Source organism: Mercenaria mercenaria, chromosome 14, assembly GCF_021730395.1.
Source record: "Mercenaria mercenaria strain notata chromosome 14, MADL_Memer_1, whole genome shotgun sequence".
Lineage (NCBI taxonomy): Eukaryota > Metazoa > Mollusca > Bivalvia > Venerida > Veneridae > Mercenaria > Mercenaria mercenaria.
The window spans coordinates 71,762,401-71,785,464 of NC_069374.1; the positions used below are offsets into that span (position 1 = coordinate 71,762,401).

Below are 23,064 nucleotides of genomic sequence, written 5' to 3' on the forward strand. Positions count from 1 at the left end.
ACAGAAATATGATTCTTACATTGGAATAGATGGAATGTAGATTTACTTTATGTCCTGGGAAGTTGAGTAGTATGATTAAAGTTTTACATCAAACCAGAGAAGTTTTCAATTCTGATTCTTTATGTCCCTATATATAGTCCTTGATTAATATAAGATAGTATATATATAAATTTTGGTGAATGCATTAAGCAGGATAAATAAATGCTTAAAATTGCCTTTCATCTGTTCATCAACTATATATTATATCGAGGGTTCAACGCAATAAGGGCGTATCTACATATAGTTATTATATGTAGATACGCCCTTATTGCGTTGAACCCTCGATATGAGGTTCTCAGGTAGTTGTCTCTGTGGGAAGTACTGGAGATAATATATTAGAGCAAATGTTGTCCGTAGTTTCTTAGAAAATAACTCCATACTTTAATATCAAATTATAAAGCTTTAATGTGTATTCTGAGTCATCGTTGTAAACATATCTGAGAGTGTTTTAGTGAAAAAGAATTTCAAACCTACCGGCAACCAAGTTTTTCATGTTTGATTTGACCGTACTATAGATAATACAAATTCAAAAAGATATGTCGATGATTATAGCCTCAATAAAATGGAATCTGACTTTAACATGTTCTTTTATGCTTGATTTCATTGGGTATAAATTAAAAACGAAAGACTGGTTAGCTGTCAGTGTTATTCTTGAATTATATAGCAATAAACGTTAATACCACAGCATTGCAAATAAAAGAATGGATTAAAAGAAAACAACATAGTTTTACATTACAGCCACGGTAGTACCTTTATTCGTGACGTGATACAATTTTCCAGTGTTGCATTCCGTAAAAGAGATACATGGGATTAAACATATTTATAACATATATTTTTGTTTGGTATATGTCACCACTTTGAACAATTATTTTGAAGGTGCACTTATTTTCGATATAAACTGTATGCATTATTTTCGAAAAAGCGAGATATTTCAGTTTTGGCACATACACTGATCTATATTCATCTTTTACATTACAGTTTTGATTGATAAAGACAGCTAGCTTTAAGACTTATAAACAAGACACCGGTATATGTATTAAATCCGTAGTGCAACGTCTATTCTTGTATTGTGCTTTCATCCGTTGAATTTCTTTTCAACACCGTTGTTTTTCATGTACTGTTATTTCTACAATGTTTACTTACATTCTATTTTTGATCCATAAACCCCCACTTAAGTTTATATTTTCGCTGTGACTGCATGGAATAATGAGATAGTTTCCACTGGGAAAACCCCCAAATTGACTTTATATTCGGGTTAATGTGATACTGAGAAATTATAGTACAGGTTGTAATGCATTGTGAGCATCAAATTACGTACTTCTCCTATGAAACATACATTACAGAATACAACATAACAATAGATCCGCATAAAAATTAACCGAGTCAAGTTAATGATGTCAATACAGTTGAGACCAAACAGATTCGATGGCCAATCTGCATGGCGGGTAGAAGGAGAGGGGCTTGGAGCCAGCGTACATGCTCTTTTGTTTATTGCGTTTCGCATAATGGAAAACCCTGGCCTGCCTGATTCACTATACGATTTGCGGGCCGACAAGACCCATGCAATAGGTTCGAGACCCTTATCCTTACCTACGATCTATTTGACAAGTGACAACGACTTAATCTCAATAGTCTTACTCATATATACATTGTATCAGAGCCGTGCCATGAGAAAACCAACATAGTGCGTTTGCGACCAGCATGGATCTAGACCAGCCTGCGCATCTGCGCAGCCTGGTCAAGATCCATGCTGTTCGCTTTCAAGCCTATTGGAATTAGAGAAACTGTTAGCGAACAGCATGGATCCTGACCAGACTGTGCGGATGCGCAGGCTGGTCTGGATCCATGCTGGTCGCAAACGACTATGATGGTTTTCTCATGGCGCGGCTCTTATATAGTTTAGGGTTGAGTCTCTTGTAGGGATACTTCACGCTCCGTACACTAAAGAAAACAATAACAATTCTAGACTTCGATGGTCGTCTGCAAATTGCTCTAGTTACTTTCAGAAAATGACTAGCATATAGTTAAAGGACAACTGATTGAGACAATGCATAAGTTAAAGATACCTGCATGAAACAATTTAAACTACTTATCAGGCTTCATAAGTTATTAAAGATGTTATCAGACATGATAATATCTAGGGCCTAGCAGGGTCATGTGAAGACTACCAAACAAAATTCTGCATTGAAAGAAGTCCAAGTTTGTTTTTTCACAAGGAAGAACATAATTCGTCTGTGGAATTTGATATGATCTTTCTTTTTTTCATTCGACGTTCGTCCTTGAAAAATTCCTTTAAATACCATAATACTAGCGTTTTTATAGTTTTAAACTTTACGTTAAATACGCATGATGGGCCATGAATGATTTGCTAATATCACTTGATACGGCTAGAATATTGTGAACAATAGACCTAGCACAACATTTAACAGTGAAGAGCGCATAATATTCAGATTCTGGCGGCATGCCATGACCAGACGTGAAAGAAGGAAGTTAAAATCAAACAAAATATCCTATGAATTTAGAAACGTAAACTATCCAAGGTCGAATAATTGTTTAAACAACTAGTGTTTGTTTTAATTTTTCATCGAATAAACACGAATTTTAGTACAAAGACTGCAGCTTATAAAATGAAATAGTCTTTTTTTAAAGCAACTGCAAACAAAATTTTACAATTCCTTTTATAGTTTATATTAGTCTTTCAAATAATTGAAATGTTCGTTGAAATACAAAGTATCAAATATATGAAAGCAATTAGAACAGGTCTTGAACACAACACATACACTAAAAATATGTTTTGATTTTATTTGCTATATTTTATAGTTAACAGTGTATTTACATTATGATTATAACATGCACGTATACAGACAAAAGTACAATAAGCAACAACTAGAATTTTGATTCTATGCACCAAAATGACACAAAACAAGTTTATTTAGAAGGAAAGAATTTCTCCCTTTAACATTCACTAAAATTTATTTTAAAAAAAGAAGCGATAGTTTATGCATATGCTTGAATAAAAACTATGACAACAAATAAATACCAATTAATATCTAATGGATTGTTTTTCAAGATGAGTTTTACTAGCAATACTGTGGGTACTATTCGCGCATAAATACAGCTTACAAATAAGAATCTTTCTGTGGCTGAAGATACGGATTGAAATATCTGGCTCGAGGGTAGCTGTTTAGTCGGTAACGAGGCCCTGGAGAGTAACCATAAAAACTGTTACCCGAGAGCCAGATATTTCCATACGTACATTCAATTGGTGATAGATTCTTTCCCTTGCATACCGTATTCCTTAAATAATAGAAGAAATAATATAAAGTGAATGCTTTTCCTTTAAGCACTATTTTATCATAGCAGTGTATGAATTTACGCATCCATTCACAAAGTTCAGCACGTAAGTGATATAACACCCCGAGGTATGGGACGAGTTTTTTCCAGCACCGGCAAAGTCACTAGAAAATCCTGTCCGCTATGCAAGAATATGCATTTCCGGTACAACAAAAATAAAGAAAACACTGGATTCAAAAAGAAATAAAGACAATCTAAATTATTTCTTATCCGTGGCAAACACTTCGCTAAACAAACATAACATCTCAATATTCTAACATACTTCGTAGAAGAAACTGGCCATATATAAAGTTTCATTCATATAAATGAAATGCTCTAAAGTACTAAATATAACATACGTTGAAGTAACTGTTTGTATGAAAGGAAAAAGGAAACGGATTAGTAAGTTGTTACCTATATGATATTAGGTAAAAATTGTTATTTCTTTAGCAAATAATATTAAAGAAGCAACATAGTAAGTCCAAGCATCTAATACATACTCTGGAATAAATTGTTATTTCATCGAAGTTTCAATGATCTGTTCAGTGCAATTTTGAAGAAAACTAGGTTTGAAATAATCATTTTTTCCTAAAAGTACGTCCATTAGATATACTTCTGTCTATATTAGATATACTTCTCTTTAGTTTTTCAATAGGTTTGTATTACCGTGATTCATAGCTTTATATACTTTTTACATAAACACTTTATTTCAAGGCGAAAATAATGATATAATTATAATATAAGCTTGTCAAGTGGTTTTATCTCATTGACTTGCTATTTACAAGTAATCTGTATGCAAACGTGTATATTTATGGTACTTTGAAAGAAGTCTGCCACCAAATAGACTGACCGTCACATTTTAAAGAGAAAATGCAACTCGTCTTCAATTTTAAATGACATGGTACACATATTTTCTCATTACTTGTTACATTACTTGTTACAATGAAATATATTCCACGTTCAATCTCAAGTTCAAGTGTTCCTAAAGAAAACTGGGCTTTTTGTGTGTATATACACTGTCGTTTTGGAACATGGCCAACGTCTAATTGATGCCAAATGAACAAAATGTTAATCGGAGCAATGTGCTGTAAAATGTGACATGGAGTGCAAATTTCTGTCCCATGGTACTACGCTATACCCTTTAAAAGTCCAAAGCTGACTTGTACAAAGTTACGGTAAAATTTGTAATGGGATCGTGCGATTATATGCGATTTCATGCGATTTCAGCATCCTTCGACCAAAAAAAATTTTTTTCCATAACACACGGAAAATGCCGAAATCGCATAGTTAGAGGAATAAGGCCAGTAATTCGGTCGAAAATGTGCTTCCGTGGTGTAGTCGAAAGAAGTCCATAATAAATAGATCCTAATTTTCCCATTTTCTGCGAAAATTCGTGTAGAACGAGTGCTTTAAGCACACTTTTTCGCTACTAGAATACATTCTGCATGAAATGAGACGGTTTTCATGTTCATACAACCCACATGGCAAGTTTTGCAGATCGAAACCGGAAGTAGGTGTTTATTGCGCAGAGGAGAGCAAATATGCGCCATTTTTAGGGTAGCTGACTGGCATTTCACTAGGAACTATTCGACCCCCTATTTTCTTTTCATTTTTGCGTTAATTTGTGATAGAACTTTCATGAAAAATTGGTGTAGGAAAAAGTGATGTTCTCTAAAGATACGTAAAGACGACATGAAGTTGTCGTTTTTTATATGAAACAAAGAAGGATTTGAATTACTGACCTTTAACCTAGATAACACGGAGAATACGTAAACGGACGGAAAATACCGAATGTCATCACGTGACCATTACCTTACTCGTAGCATTGATACAGTGTGTATCAGTGAATGTCATCACGTGACCATTACCTTACTCGTAGCATTGATACAGTGTGTATCAGTGAATGTCATCACGTGACCATTACCTTACTCTAGCTACAGTGTGTATCAGTCTTCGTTCCGAACTTTGACTTTAAAAATGCAAACATTTATCACATTAATTGATTCGATTTTTATAAACTGGCATATGTGTAGCGCTTTACATTAAAGCATGCTCATTTTGAAATAAACAAAATGTGTAAATTTCTCGTTTATAATTCTGAATGTAGATTAATTTGGATTTATGTCATGTGTATCAGCAAAATATTATTTATGCCTCTAAGAAGATAAATTCTGTCCGTAACTGCATGAATGCCTAAATCTATCCATAATTTTCTAGCAGTAGGGAATTATTTCCATTGAATGTTATCAGAAAATTAACTCTGTTGCCACAGTGCTACCGAGAAAACGAAAAGTGAAGATAGGTATTTAAACAAAGTTTACATGTGGAGCCGGTCCTTGCTGGTCAGCCAGTCCAGTAGCATTGTGTATCTTATTATCGTCGCTGCTGCTTGTGCTCGAACCCGGTACGTCATTCTGTTCAAAACTAAAACAGTCTGAAGGGACGCCCGAGCTTGCGACCCCATCAGGTGCAAAGCTTAGATAGCCTCCATTAACTGTTGGGTTTCCGTCGAAAGTTGGCTCCGGGTCCCTAGAAATTCCAAAACTTGTATCACTTCTGTAAGAGTTCATTCTACTCATGGGCTCTATGGGGTGTATATACTCATTCAGGTAGCGGCCTTGTCTATCCGCCCTCAGCCGAGGCGCCCAGTCACTGGCTTCGAATGTTGCCGCCCTCACCTGATAATATTGAAAGTGCATAGAATGACTTCATATACCTGTACATTAAAACAGAAGTAGATAAAATAGTCTGGTTTCACTTCGACCATTTCATCCCTGGATTAACTATGAGTGTAAAACATTCCATTCAAAAGCTGAAAGCTTAAAAATACTTCTGTTACAAGTATGGGTAAACGCATATTTAAAGGGTAAGGAAAGTCTGACAATAAGTTAATTTTATATGAAACCAGTCCTCAAGTATTTCATAACGCTGAAAGAGTTTTTAAAATCGGACCACTATTGAAAAAGATATGGCAGTTTGAAATTTAAGAAAATGGCTGATTATGGAGGCAGCCATTTTAGTGTGTTTATGACGTCATTTACACACTGCTGAATTCTTTGTTTAGCAAATACCCTTTTAAATAGATAAATTTTCACGTTTCTTGAGTGTAAGGTGTAAAACATGATATTTTTTTCATTATAGTTGGAAAAAGTAGAGAAATTATATTACACAGATAAGTAAATACAGTTCATATGTGTATCTACAAATTTAATAAATCCGCCATTTGTTTTTTGTTGCCACGGAAACAAAATGACCACCAAATTGACCAAATATTTAAATGCTCATAACTTTCTCATTTTTACTCCGATTTTAAAAATTATTTAACTTTTTAAAGGATTCAAGAAATCCCAGCTGACGAAATAATGTAATAACAACATTGCCTTTCCCTTTAAAAAAAAAGCATACTTTAGATGAATTTTAAAGCTTGTGGGAAAATCGACTATGAATTTACACGTGCACTTACAATTTCATATACGGAAATTTCATTTCAGTTATTCAAACAATTATCCCTGGCTCCAGCATCGCAGTAAGTTCCCACGTGAGTCAGAGGTGGAGACAAACTTCATGACAGTAACGGATTTTTTAACTGTTGCTATATACCTTAATAGAACTTGTAAAAAGATCCCTTGAAAGCATAGAATGCAAGCAAAAAAGAATAATAACAGACTCGGTTTGATATGAGTCTGTTCATGAGAGGTATTGAAATGTGCAACACCTCTCACGCACCCCCCCCCCCCCCACACACACACACACACACCACCCTCTCCAGCACCGGCTTAAGCGAAACTCTCTTACACATCTATTGAATGGATTCCATGACCCCAAAGGACCAGTCAATATTATTCCCTATACATTCTATATAAAACTGACATTTTTAAAGAACTACCAAACATAGCTAGACCTATTTCAGAGAACAAATTCTTACTTCGTTTTAAAGAGTTATGATAAAACTGATATAAAATGAAGAGAAAAGCAGGGGTCATGTATATTCTAAGAGAGATTTTTCTTGTCACATTTTCTTACTGTAAAATCACACCAATATCACACTGCTGTGACCTGGAAGTACTATTCATACTAAATTGAGTTTCACTTCACCAAATAAAACCTCTTCTCCCATTATTTCTACCAAAATGTCAAAAATACATCCACAATGAAATTTAAACAGGCACCAGCTTTAATTTATACATCTGTGTCCATGCAAAGTGAAAAATTAGTGTTCAAAAACCTGTCCGCCATTACGCGACTAGACCAGATTGCTCCCACGCTGGTTCCTTTACTATAATTAGGCCTAATATCAGTACAAGTTCTTACCCCTTGAAATATTAAATGTACTCGTAGAGGCCCCTGTTTTTGAATATAGTTTTATCGAGTACAATCCGAAATAAATTTAACCAATTAAGTCTAATATTAGATTCGGCCTTTAAATGACCTCATGTAAAAGGGATGTAATCCAAAATTATCTGCTTCAATATGACGGGCGTGTACTGATAGAAACAAAACTTGTTAATAAAACAATTGTTTACGTAAATGAAGAAAGATGAAGGTCTTACAGATTATGCTCATACTCTTAACCTACTTAGCACTATTTTTTTATGCAGCATATTTATTGAAGAGCACCATTCGACTTTCCGTAGAAATACGATTTTCAACAGGATTTGTGTTTTCCAAATATCACTGCTTATATATAATGTTTATTACATTTCCTGCATAATTTATGTTATTGTATAATTACAAACCCCTTTATTTTTCTTGATTTCGTATGCAGCCACGCCAAGCATAATAAGAAACGGTGTAACAATTAATATCCACCCATACGCCTCGCCGCCTGCCGTTGTCTGTATTCCGTTATAGCTGACTGACGTGTATCCAACCGCAGAAGCAATAAATATAAACTGTGGACAAAGAACATAAATTACGTCATCGGCGGATAAAAATTACGGAATCTGACTATGGCCATACTTGTGACATATGTATAAAAACTACCTAACAAAAGCAGTTGATGAACAAAATATTGCTACATTAATATTGATTATTCAAATGATGACTTGCTTTTGTCTTATTAATTAAGAAAATGAACTATCGATTATAACAATTTTAGAGTTTGTGCGATGATAAGAACAATACTTTCTCTTTAAATCTTGACACTTACAAGTTTAGAAGAAGATGCAAACAACTGATTCATGCAAAGCAAAATATATTAAATGTGTTTCACAATCACTTAAATAATACTAGTAAAATTACACTAAAATACATTACGACCAGTTTAGAAAAACACCTACAAGCGATTGACAAAATAATGGCGGAAATATTAGTAAAATTAATCTCCACGAATATAACACAAAATGCAGTAGGAGGATGTTTCTCTTGGAATGTTGGTGTACCAAGATACTAAACAGAGCTACATTTGCATCTGCTATCCAAAAACTGTTTTTAGAGAGATTTTATTTTACTTCTAAAAATTATGACGTCTTTGATTTGGAAATAAACAAATAAGAAAATACAGAAAAAAACTTTCGATGAAGGGCACCTGGGGTCTTCCTGCACCACCAAAAACCTGGGAAAGTCACCATATCACATGCATAAATTCTTTTAAGACAAGCCATTCAAAATTATCACAAAACTCTTATTAAACTTGTTGCATTGATATTTGATATAGTATTTACTACAAATATGCACTGCTTTGGAAGTGCACTTTAATGGCACAATATACATTAATATAGATATACCGTTCCAAATGCTGGAGCTGTGACACCCCAAGTTGCCATCCAGTACCATTTGAAAATCCTGGATTTCCTTCCAGTCATCATCTCCACATCCGCAATGAATCGCCTCAATCCATAAACCCAGCACACTGCAACGCTTTCCAGAATTAGAAACAGCGTTAACGTGAAATCCGCGGTATAGCGGTCCATGACAACAAGCAAGTGTATACCGCCATTAGTGATTAGTGGAAGTCCAAGAAGGTACGGCACGACACACATGGCAACGAGAATTAATGTCCCTCTTTTGTGGAATATCGCCGGGAACACATCTTCGATTGCTCCATAAACAGTCCACACCATAATAAACACAGAGTCAACGCCCAATGTTAGTACGACCATGAAAAACAGGAACGCCCATACCGCGGATCCTGGTAACTGCGAGATTCCTTGTAGATAGGAGATGAATATTAGACCCGGCCCATGGTCGAAGATGGTATCTATAGGTCGGTTCAATATGTACGAGGCGTGCCCAAGGAACGCAAACACTACGAATCCTCCGCCGATACTGGTAATGGTATTAACACAACCTAAAAAACATCACGATGGTTTAGCAACATACAAGCCTGCCTTTACAGGAGCAGCAAATGTTAAGTGCCAGTGCAGTACAGTTTTACAGGTACATATGTATAAAACAATAATCTAACCATTCAAAGTGTGTAAACAGTCTATGAAAAATATGTAATTAAATGCAGAGCAACAATTAGTTAGTGGCGACTTATCAACTGCACATAATGCCATCCTCGCAATCTGTATCAGGGCGCTTCTTGAAATTCTGCTTTTTATAGAAGTTCTTAATATAGGGTATACATTACTCAAAAAGTCTGGTAGCTTCAACTTTTGAAAAAAATATTAACATGTCTAGAATGATGTCAATTTTATGGCCAAAAAAAGAGAGTATTTTTCAGATGTGTGAAACTCGGGCAAAATAACAATCGATAGAAATTCTATATTTTGTTTACATGGAAACAGTGTTTTATGCAAATCAAAATATCATGAAAACTGGATAATAATCAGTCAAATTAAAACAAACGTTTCAGTTTCCGAAATGGCAGAATTTTACAATGGAATTGACTATCAAAATCCATAAATCGAAATATTGTTAACTAATGTTTTGATTTTTTTTTTGTAAAACAGTTTGTCCTATCTTTTTTGATTAGGAATGAAGAGAAACCCTTGTTACGAAAAAGGTTGGATAAACAGTAGTGGTTTTTTTCTGAACTGAACTAATATTTCTGTGAGTTATTATGTCTACCTGCCTCCTATTCATGAACTTTAATGACAAATTCTTTGAGAAACAACTGACTTACTAACATACTAGCTATACATATACGTATAATACCGAGGTAAATTAGTCATTCAAACACCAACGCAAAACAAACAAAAATCAAAATAAATAAAAATAAAATCACATCATCATATCAAAAGTATGTACTATTACCAAGAATAATGGCATCCCGAAAAACGCTGTTATTGAACTTGTTGTGGCTTGCAAGAGCGATATGGGCACCAAATGCTACGCCTATAGAATACATTGCCTGCGTGGCGGCGCTCGACCAGATCGCCATATTGGAGAGTTTCCCGTAGTCTGGTTCCGTGTAGTATTTGATCCCAATTTCATGACCTTCCAAGGTCATACCACGAACGAATAAAATGAGCAAAACCAGGAACGGAAAAGAGGCTGTAAAATATATTACCTGTAATAAACAAGTAAGACTCTGTTGTATTAAAATGAATGACTAAATTTTGCAAACACGAGTAATTTCTTAGTAAGAATATGTTGGAAATTGCTAAACGCAGACAATGTTTCAACGAGTTTTCATACTTTTCGTTATCAAAGAAGCATAGAAAATTAAGCATAAATTCAGACACAAGCATACAAAAATTTGACAAAATTAAGATGAGACAGTTATGGTTAATAAGATATGTTTCTTGGTCTGGGGAAGGGCTGCCTCGACAAATGAATCAGTGTTCGCGAAAATACAAGTAAACAGCTAAGTTTGGTAAATATTCGGCCACAAATGTGTGCCTTCATGCCGACTTTTCATTGCCCTCGTGAAATTATTTGTACGACGTATTACCGCCCGAGTTTATAAATAGTGTTAAAACATGGTTTTGCTATAAATCATTTCAATTCTAATATGACTTTAATCTAAAACAGTAGATAAAATATAGAAGCGCTCTTTCTTGTTCGCAACAAAACTTTGACGTCAACGCACATTAACATGACGTCATTCTAGCGTAAGCGTGTTTTAACAGAGACAAGCATATTAGAATGTTCCATGTTCATTTAATAAAGACTAAAGGACTAAAGAAAAATGGACAGACACAGTACTTATTGCTGCCCATACACTGAAAGTTGTTCCTTATTCGACAATAGTATGATATGCAAGAAACGAAAAAGAGACAAACGTGATAAAATGTCGTTCTTCATAAGTAAAAATAGTTTGATTCGTCTGAAGGAAAACGTTTTATTTTTTTACGGCATTATTTTCTTTCTTCTCAAATGTAATAAACACTAGGACTATTATTTGTCAAAATAAATAAGTATAACAATATAAAAGCAGTGTTGATCCTCTTAAAAGATTATATCATATTACGTAGTCGTTTTGTCAGTGAGACAATAAAATAGTTACCTCAAGGTATCTTAAGGGTTCTACATTTTCTACAGTGTCGAATTTCATAAATCCCTTAACTTCTTGATATTCTAAATACAAAGATATTTGGATCTCAGGCAAGTTTTATTTTGGGAGTCTATGTGAAAATCATCACTTTGATGACATTTTGGCTAAATTAAATTATATGAGCCGTGCCATGGGAAAACCAACATAGTGGCTTTGCGACCAGCATGGATCCAGACCAGCCTGCGCATCCGCGCAGTCTGGTCAGGATCCATGCTGTTCGCTAACAGTTTCTCCAATTCCAATAGGCTTTGAAAGCGAACAGCATGGATCCTGACCAGACTGCGCGGATGCGCAGGCTGGTCTGGATCCATGCTGGTCGCAAAGCCACTATGTTGGTTTTCCCATGGCGCGGCTCGTATAATAATTTCTACAATGTAAATTCTCACAGTCCTCAGTAAAGATACTACATATATTTCATAATTGGATTAATACTACAAAGGCAAGGAAAGTCTGGCAATAACTTGCCTAACACTGAAAGAACTTTTAAAGTAGAGCACGAATGAAAAGCAAATGGCCGTTTAAAGTTTAAGAGAAAGTTTCCTTCTGAAAAAGACTGGCTTGGCTAGTTGAGGTGTAAAGTAGCAAGCTGACATCTTTTTTGCGTATGCACTTCTCTGCTAAAGATGTATATTTTTTATGTTGTGTTCATTAAAAATACCCCCTTTAGACACTAACGGATTCGGTCCCAACGTAAGCGCAGAAACTGACGGCAAATTTTTCTCCATTTGGCAAATTACATTATTTCAGGGACAAGTGTTAATTTTCATAAATTCTTTATAATAGTAACTAAAATAACAGAAATATGAAACGATCTTCATTTTCAATTAAATCTTAATATATGTAATTGATTTACATTTTGTTTTCAGCTTATTGTTCCAAACTCCTACGCAGTGATCTCCTTTGTCGCTACCTTTTCATTTATCACTTCCATATTCACCAAACTTACTGACAATGTTTGTGGCCATAATATCTCGTCTAAGTTCGATAGCCAGCAAAATATCTCCAGGCACTCTTGGATTATGCCCCTTGAATTACTCAAAAACTGCGAATTTAACCTTGTCCGCTCTCTAAGTCAAACAGTTTTCATCCTATCTCAACGACCTTGCTGACAATGTTTGAAGGCATAAAATCTCGGCCAAGTTTGATAACCAGCCAAATTGCTTGAGGCATTCTTGGATTATGGCCCTTGAATTACTAAAAACTGCGAATTTAGCCTTGTCCGCGCTCTAAGTCGAAGAGTTTTCATCCGATCTTCACCAAACTTGCTGACAATGTTTGTGGGCATAATATTTCACCAAAGGACGATATCACTCAAATCGCCCCATGCACTCTTGGATTATGCCCCTTGAATAAGGCCAAGTTCTATTACAAAGAAAATAATTAAGGGGAACCGGTCATCACGTGGTAAACAATTGTCATTTGAATGTGGTTTCGGCAGTGATCAATGAGAGCGTAGCGGCAAAGGAGATCACTGTGTAAGAGTTTGAATAGTGTTCGCATGATCAACAATTAGGTGAAATTTGTCGTCTTATCGGTAAAATTATCCCCCTTGAAATCACCTGCCAGTGCGATATCGATTTTTATCTGGTTGATATTTTCCAATAGAAACAAAGAAGGAAAAAAAGTTTGAACAAATATTGTTTTAATTAGAACGAACACACAATATTTATTATCCTATTGAAGTGTTCGTCATTCTTTTCTCTTTACAAAGATATAAAAATTATTTATCTAAAATGAAGAATTAATGCTTCCCTTGGCGATTAAAAAACATCACTATCAGTCTCTGTTTACGGCATAATAGTTACTGAATAAAATAAGCAAAAACCTGTGATACGTATCTTATTCTTTTCCCTGTAGCCACTTTATTCATATATTGAGAATATTTATTATCCTATTGAAGTATTCTACAGACAATAAACTTTTTATATATGTTTTTATCTAGAAATTATTTTAATGTCTTCTTGCTTCCCTAGACGTTTAAAAGTTGGTGATTTTTGTATTATTTCTTTATTTGCCGTGTCCGTGGTATTTCCGGACGCGTGCGGAAACGCACGAACCCGCCCGAAGTTTAGCTGCCGATGATACAGAAAATATTATTGTTACAACATAGTATTAAGTGATGATAATAGTGCGGGAATAATTTCAGTTATATTAAGGCCAACCATAGTTTTTGGGAATTATAAGCTTACCGCAAAAGAAATGTTACAGGGAAACATGCTGACGTATCATGTTAATAAATAAAAAAAATATAAGACATGATGCACGTTGCAACTATATATATTTTTTTCTAAACCACCGTCTCGTATTTTAAAGATTCGTTTAATTATACTTATACCCCTTAATTTAAGTTTTAACCAAAAATATGTTATAAAGAATTTATATAATGCACATTTGAGTAAATTGTTTTCGGAGCCTCTGACACAGCAATATTAAAGCCCTTTTCGATAGCTGTTTATTACCAATTAACAGCTTTTTGCAAGATTATTGCTTATTAACAGCTTTTTATTAGGGGATTAGGGACGATCAGGTCTTTTTATTACACAGATAATAATCTTCTCGGTGACTGCGTAAGAGCATTTTGAAAATTGTAACATGTTTAATGAACGAGACTTAAATACACAATAAATATTTTGTTTCATTTTCAACAAAAGTACAAATGTTGTTAGATACATAAGATAATGGGACAGTGATTGAGTATTTACTTGTATTTGATTAACAGTATTTTTTCCTGAATACAGGTTAATTGTTCGATATTAAAGTATAGATATATAGAATACGTGTTAAAAGTTCGCCTAAGAGTGAAAATATTATAGTATAGAAGTTTTGTGACAACATTGTGAAAAATTGTCGTTTATTAATTTATTAGTTTATTCAAAGAAGTATAAAATACATTTTTAATTTTTTATAGCTCTTTGGTTTATTGTCTCTCCTGAAAATTATTATGTACTTTCTCTGCACCATATTATATAATGCTTTCACTTGCTGTAGGCATTGTATTTATGCAATAAATCGAAATTGAATTGAACTGAATGTACGCACAGCTAATCTCAAGAAGGTATAGCACGCGCTAAAAGATATGAAAAATCTGTAATCCCCTGTTCATTATAGTAAAAATATTCGTGATAGTTATTATGAATAACCTTTACACTACATTAGTGTCACTTTATCCTAAATCTTTTCTACAAGACTTTTTTCTATGGTGTGTTTAGTTTATTCTAAGGTTTTCCACTTTTTATTTTAAAAATCTCACATTTATTAAATCAGTCAGCCAGTCCCTTTTGAGAAACCTTGAGAAGTCATAATTCGCACATACTTTATTACACAATGACTGGCTCGGGGGCAAATAGATCACACTTCCAATTAACAGGCTCTGGTGTCATAAAAAGATACCTTTTACATTGTCAAGTATGTTTGCTAGTTTGTTTTCTGTTCATTTTTCATCAGTGTGTGACAATATGTTTTTCAAATGTTCATTACATAGCAAAATTAATTTTAACAAGTTAAAAAAGATTAATAATAATAATAATAAACGCATTTCACATCCATTTATAATAACTGAAAATGAAATTGTCAAGTTTGTAAGCACTTTTAAAAAAAAATTTTCCCCCTGCTTTCTATTTTTTAAGATAATAGTAGTTTCATGTACATGTATGTTATGCTCGCCTAATATACATGATTTTGTGCATTTATATTTGTTTTTATGTCTCAGTTTCTTTAATGTAAAATATAAAGAAGATAATATAGTGTTGATCATATTTTCATATACTATGCCAAAGAAGTATAAAACACTTTTTTATAGCTCTTTGACCATGCAAAATAAAAGAATAAATAACGTAGTGTCTTCCTTTTTCCGTTCCGTATTTTACATTATTGAAAAACAGAATTAAACCAAGTTGATGACAATATTTGCTGTTGTTGTTTTACCGGTACTTAAAATTGGTGTAAAATAAATCACCCTTCCCACTACGTTTTTACAGGAGATCTCTAATCTATAATCCTTGTTTTTTTATGATCGGCACCTCCCGTGATACGATAAGCGGAGATAGCCGAACCATAACGATCTAAAAAATATCCGATAGTGATCGATATTTAGCTAGACGGTCGAAGGGAGACAACAAGGTATAGCATTGATCTCAATAAACAAGGAAAGATAATAGAATCGATTTTTGCCCAATTCTTCAGTATGTGAAACTCTCTCGAAATATTAATAGAGTGTCACAAAACGCAAACGCCCGTTCGACCGAAACATGTAGGTGTGACCAATCTGTGGTCTCTTAACATCCTGTCGCTTGGATATATTCTGCTTCCCGGCTTCTTGTGGTAGACACGACTACATTTGGGGAGGCAAAATAACTGAAAACAATATAGAGCCGTAGCTCCAAGCCAAAAATAGCTGATCATGGAGGCAGCCATTTTAGTATATTTAAGACGTCATTTACATACTGCTGTTTACCTTATGTAGCAACTAACATTTAAATAGATTAATTTCTGTTGTTTCTTGAGTGTAAGATGTAAATCATTGTAATTTATTTCAATACAGTTGGGAAAATGTTGCATGGAGTCCAAAATGGCAGCAATTTCATAAAATACTGTAATGTTCATAACTTCTTCATTTTTTAAAGCAGATTTCGAAAAGTATTTCACTTCCTTAAATAATTCAAGAAGCTGACAGAACTAACATAAAAACAACAATGCCTTTCCTTTTAAGACTTTCTTTAGGCTGCCACTGGCATAGCATATAAATACCCTTTTATAATTATATGACATTCCTTAAATGTTTTCTCTAATTGTCATATAAATCATGGGTAATCGATATGTGAAATCCAAGTATCAAGAAGCAAGTTTTGCGACAATGAAAATTCAAAATTTAATAATATAAAGCGGCGGCCAATTTAAGTGTATGATTATTTTTAATTACCGATCAGGCTGTCATTTAAATGGTTATTCAGAGCTGATATGTAAGCAAACAATTAACCTGACACCGTTATATTGAATGTCATTCTTTTCTTTACAAGCGCATATTTAAAAGGAACGATAAATTTACTTCTTTGTTCAATATTTTTAAATGATCCGTCATCTTCGCAATAACCTGCACAACAATCATACTTTAATCTTACTTTCAACATAATCCCACCATCGCCGTAGTCACAAAAAAAATTAAATTATGAAGTAAGTGTTAATGTGCAATAAATCATTTTCCCTTTATCTATCCAATTTTTAAGTTTCACACTGCTTATGAATAAATGAAAACGTAATATACAATCATACAAACCTTTGCAAGTTTTCGTATGCCTCTTACGCAACAGTAAAACACCATTAGCCAAACAAGAAGTAGTGTTAAAGCGTTCCTGCCTACTACTGGACCAAGGTCGTCTAGCCCGTCAGACTCGTGAACACCAAGAACAAACCTTTAATATCAATGTTCCCTATTGTAAATTTAACTCAATGTTTTTTAGCATTAAAGGAGAAATATAAAACATTCATATTTTATAGTTTCAAAATACATTTTTGAGGCTGAATACATTTTTGAAGCTTGAATTCGTTGTTGTAACTGCGGCAGGATCTGAACAAGAACCCTTTATAAATTGAACGACTTTGATTCTACGATTCAAGGTAAATATTAGAAGTTGTTAATCTGTAAAAGCTATTTTGAATGCATTTATTAAACTATCTTTTTCAAAGAGGATAGGGGTTAGTGAAAAAGACAATGTTTTGATCTTAATTGAATCTCCACAAAAAGTCTACGCTGATGTTTCCAAGAATATTGACTGTCCGTTGTTTCTTTCACGATATCGTGACAATTTAACCAAGATGAATAAATGTAAGTCGTTTAAAACCTAACCTGTTCCAATATTCTTCTTCTGGCGAGTGGTACATTATCTCACACAACTTGTACTTTGCTCGAAAATCACTGAACAGTTCTGGGTCGACACTGCCATTGCCTGTTCTCTTTATACACGATTCATCCATGAAATGTCGCAATGTACTAATTTTCTGGCTATTGTCGTCGATCGCATCATAATTTGGAAAGGGTTCATTTCTGCATTGTGGAGTGGCCCAGGGTTTTTGACACTCTTGCCATGGTAACGGTCCGCCAATGTTTACAAACGCTACGAGCATGTAGTAAAAGGAATACATGACGATGACGATGTAATTCACATTCGTCATGAAAATATTGAAGATAATTGCCCACCCGACTCCTTTAAAGAGTGGACAAAATTTCCAAACGGTGATTGGTCCCTCTGATGAAAACTGACCCATGAACATTTCTAGAAATAAAATTGGAAATGAACAAAGCACGACCGTCAGCAGATAAGGTATGATGAATGCTCCGCCTCCATGGATATAACATTTATAAGGGAATCTCCAAATGTTTCCCAGTCCTACAGTGTATCCAAAGCACGTGAAAAGATACTCTAGTTTTCCTCCCCATTGCATGCGATCTCGATCCATTGCTAGAACGTTTTTGAAAAAAGTAAGAATAAATCAAGTGTCATATCATATTACAATGTAACTGTATAATTCGCATTGGTATTGAATATTCATTGTATGCTTAACCTGTGTTCAAATGCGCCATCCTGTTAAAATAATTGATTTGATATTTCAAATAATTCCGTTTTAGGTTTCTTTCCCGTGGAACAGTCTCAACATGGTATATTACAGTTTATTCCATACTTCTGACATATAACAAGAACAAAGTTATTTTTATATTATATATAATTTTCTTCACGCACGAGGAAGAAAATTACACAAACCTTGGATGAAGAAAGAAACTTTATATCATTGCTCCAGCACAAAAGAGTTGGTGTCGTAACGGATTAATAAATCCGTTTGTAAACGTAGTTTTACGCTCCAATAATGGTAAATGATATATCTCTCTTTTAAATGTTCACAGGTTATACCAATAAAAAAAATTAACTTGCCTTACAAGATTTGATCTAAATTTAGGAGATCACTACGATAAAGGTAATCGTCTGATACGCATGGTTAATACCCTGGTCACAAGAACGCTACGAGCTCCGTACGAGTAGGTTTTTCAGTCGAATTTTGGCAAATTCATACGGCGGCCTACGGACTTCGATGGCTATTACGAGTGTCGTGCGGATTTTTTGAACTCGTCCTGGAAGAGTTCATACAGGCATCGCAAAATGTCCTTGCGGATTTGGAAAACTGCTAGGCTTGCCGTTGTTCGCACGACTATCACAGAGGACTCGCACGGTCAACCTACGATGTCCGTACGATATTAATGACACCGTGCGGAGAACGTGCGAACATGCGGCTCGGGCTGCACCAGGCTCGTGTCCATAATGACATTTATTTCATAGCACAGTTGCTACAAGAACAGCTGAACGCTTGGCGGCGGCAGCGGAGACGTACGCGTTGGGTTAAGCCATGGTTGCAACGGCGTCTCCTGCTGGGCCAGTACGATACCCTCATGCAAGAACTAATACGAGAGTCTCGGGGGACTTTAAAGGGTTCTTTCGGATGGAACCCGGGATATTCCGGGAGATACTGCAGAGAGTTGTTACCCGCATACGAAGGTATACAGAGTAAGTGTAAATAGATTGTTGTAAATATGTGTTGGTATGTTTAAAATTATGTAAATAATTAAAATTGCAAAAGTATACAATATAGAGGCATCTTAACTTACGGTATCTTAATTAGTATTGATTAATTATTATTGACTTTGGATGTAATCATTTGAGCTGAGTAGCTACAAATGGACAATTTTCAGACGCCGCAAAACTGGTTTATTCCTGCGCATGTTTACCGTACCAGCGCCGTACGGGCCAAAGGATATCGTACGAGGTACGGGCGGGCACCTTGCAAGCTTCGCACGACTTGTCTGCGATGTCCGTACGGACAGCCTACGATTGCAGTCTCTAAAGACCGTACGGGGCCAGTACGTACTGTTACCACACGCTTCCGTTTTACAGAGATCGTAAAGGATTCTACAACTGGTGGACTCGTACGATTTTTTTAAAACCGTACGGACATCGTACAGTCTTGTGACCAAGGTATAAGAAATCACATATTATGCTTAATAATTAATGCTTCAAAGCATAGATAAGTGGAGAGCAACAGGGTGGATCGCCGACGTTGAGGTAATTTTGGAGGTACATGTACCAACTTCTTCAAACAGAACAGAACATGATCTATGTTACACCCAGATAGTCATACAATATGGTGAAAAACATAATGTCAATACATAATAACATAATAACATGTACCTCCAATAGATAAATGTTATTTAGTCGGGGGAAATCATTATTTATACGAATTATCATACATTAGAACCGCAATATCCCTTTCGATATTTTCTATCGGCGTTTAACACAGATCTTAGTATAAGACATATTACATATAGCCGACACATATTTGGGGCATTAAATTTTTATCTAGATTGTACTTACGGACTGCGAGCTGCAGACTTATTTAATCAGTAATTAGACGGTAGATTGGAGGGGCTGTTGCGTAAGAACGGTTAATTTAATGTTGATGAAGTTTTGACAGAGATTATTTGTGTTGCATCTCGTCCTTCCTGAAGTTTTTCACTACCGTCAATTATTTTTCCGATTCTTTTAAAGGCCTAGATCTTGGCAGTGGGCCAAGGGATTTCTGTTTGGGGGCTAATGACTGTCACAGTATGGTTCCAATAAACAAGGATCTCTGTTTATTGGAAAGTCAGTCTACCTTATAACTGCATCAGTAAGTGAGAAATAGAAACTGTATTTTATTGCAAAACATTTATTTCATAAATATGTGACAACTTTAAAAATATATATCTATTTTTGGCATTTCTTTATTAAAAGATAAATGTTTATTGTTCAAACATAATAATATCACAATAACAACTTACTAAGGACTACATAACAAATGTCACCATGTTTTTAGAAAGAAAAGAAAGATTTTATTTTTTTCAGGTTCTATCACATTCAGATTCGATATATAAAAGAAATGAGAATTTACCCATCTAAAGTTTTATTTAACTGCTTTCTGAATATTGTTAAGGACATTTGTTTAAGATTGAAAACCTATGTTATAAAGTAAAGCATGAATAAGTTACACTTTGTGCAACTTCCTCATGAAAATGTCGAAAATAATAAAAAAAAAAAATAAAAAAGTAAGAGCATTTTATATGAAATAAAGAACAGCCGGATTTAGTGGTGTTCAGCCAATAGTCTGATGAAACACTATAATTTGTTCATATCCTGTCATATTATTTTTCAATAATGGTGATTGCTGGTATAAGAGAAAAATCCTTTTTTTTTTCCCATTCTTTTTATAAGTATTGTATATAAATATTTTAGTTGTGTAATTAACCTATCTAAAGTTTTTACCAAAAAGTTTTTACTAAAGTTTCTAATTAAGAAATTAATTCTATTGTTAATTTAAATGACAACATGGTATCTAACAACACTTAACTGAGAAATTAATGGCACGCGCTATTCAAAAGTAGCGACGTATTAAATTGATACTTAACGTGATGAAATAATGACCGTCATTAATTGAAAGTTAAATTGAGTGACACGTGTGTTACGTAATTAACAAAACGTTTTGTCTAAGTAATAAACTGTTACCTTTAATTACGGACATCCTTGAGTAATTTAGAGCACACTTTGGTTTTGACACGTGGAAAGCACGAGTATAAATATAACACGTTGTTTAAGAACTTCATAACCAAGTTAACTACATCCTATAAGTTCAGCACTTTCAAGCAATACTTATTTAATTCTAAAAATATTTGGTATCTTGGAGAAATGGTTGGAACGAAGCATACCCACAGCGAGGACATGTCTTATATTAGAAAGGCAAGCATTTTCCAAAGATTATTTTTTATCAATTTAATCGAAGATCTGTAAAAATAAAATATAAAATTTCATACTTCTTTTCAACAATTGCAAAATATTGATTATAACAAGTGCAAAATTTTAAAATCGACTTTCACTAATTTATGGTAAATACAAGAGAAATTTTTTTGTTCCTATAGTTTTATAAGTATATATGTTTGGTATTCACAGATACGGAAGCCGCTGGTAGAGAAAAAGAGGCGGGAGAGAATGAACCAAAGTATTTCGCAGCTGAAGTCACTGATCACACAGACAATCAAACAAACAGTAAGTATAGATGATGACTTTTTTACATTTTTTCTTTGATCAGACGGCTGTTTGCTTACACAATTCAATTCAATTCAATTCAAATATTTTATTAAAATCTCATTCACATTACATGTACATTATAATTTACGTATACAATTATCGAAATATCACAAGAACATGTATGTGACCAATCATAAATTAGTTATATTGAGACTATACATATGGCAGTTTGTACATTATGGCAATAAAACAATTCTATACCATAAAAACCTTATCATCATTAAAACCAATGATATACCATAAAATCACATGATACATCAATGAATCTTAAAACGTTTCTATGATGTTCTTAAAATAACACTATGTCCAACAAGAGCCGTCCATAGGACAGCACTCTCCAACCTTAGTTAGTGTTTGACTTTGAATTAGAGCCCTGCCAATAAAAACTTTATAAAACCCTAATAAAAAAGGATTCCAAGTTCAAAAGGGGCATAACCCTTGTCAAAATTCAAGTGTAAGTTATGAGAATTGATTTTGCGTGGGTGTTTCTTTGTGTCTGGAGTAATCAATTTGAATGGTTGTTGTTTGATTGATCTCAAGCCAGTGTAAAAGTTAACATATTTTGTAACAAGGTGCTTCATAAGGTTAGTAAATATTTACACCCGGCGGTTAGAATTTTATGCTTAATAAATTATAATAAATGATCTTGAAAAGCAGTGTTCCGGAACAAACCCTGTCACAATGTAATCAGTGTTTCAACCTGCCACTTGTAAAATCTCTAATGAATGACATCTTACATTTTTAGACTGCTCCTATGACTCGAGTTGACAAAGCCGACATTCTCGAGCTTACCGTCTACCATCTTACACAGTTACGACAACAACAACGATCTGTGACCATGGCGACAGAAGCTGCAGCATTCAGTGCGGGATACAAAGCGTGTGCAAGTGAAGCCGTGACGTACTTAGCAAACACTAAGACAAGTTCTACAGTCACTGGATCTCTGAGCAATTATCTTCATAGTTCATTCCTGATGCACAGCAGACGACAGCAAACAGCAACCCATCTGCAAAATTATCCAAGAGGCGCAACTTCTCAGAGAAACATAGATCGCCTGTCGACCCCGCTCAGATCTTATGACAGTTTAAA

The 23,064-nt window shown here is 34.5% G+C and overlaps 1 protein-coding gene across 1 annotated transcript; it reads right to left on the reverse strand.

Annotated features, from left to right (window-relative positions):
- Positions 1-2,825: 2,825 nt before the first annotated feature.
- LOC123527640 (sodium-dependent proline transporter-like) lies at positions 2,826-18,593 on the reverse strand. Its single transcript, XM_045307241.2, has 7 exons — positions 18,571-18,593; positions 17,658-18,270; positions 17,088-17,223; positions 10,573-10,828; positions 9,099-9,661; positions 8,109-8,264; positions 2,826-6,050 (listed from the first exon to the last, which is right to left on the reverse strand). Exons 2-7 carry the CDS (start codon positions 18,266-18,268, stop codon positions 5,679-5,681), a joined length of 2,094 nt encoding a protein of 697 aa, XP_045163176.2. The 5' UTR covers positions 18,269-18,270; positions 18,571-18,593; the 3' UTR covers positions 2,826-5,678.
- Positions 18,594-23,064: the final 4,471 nt, after the last annotated feature.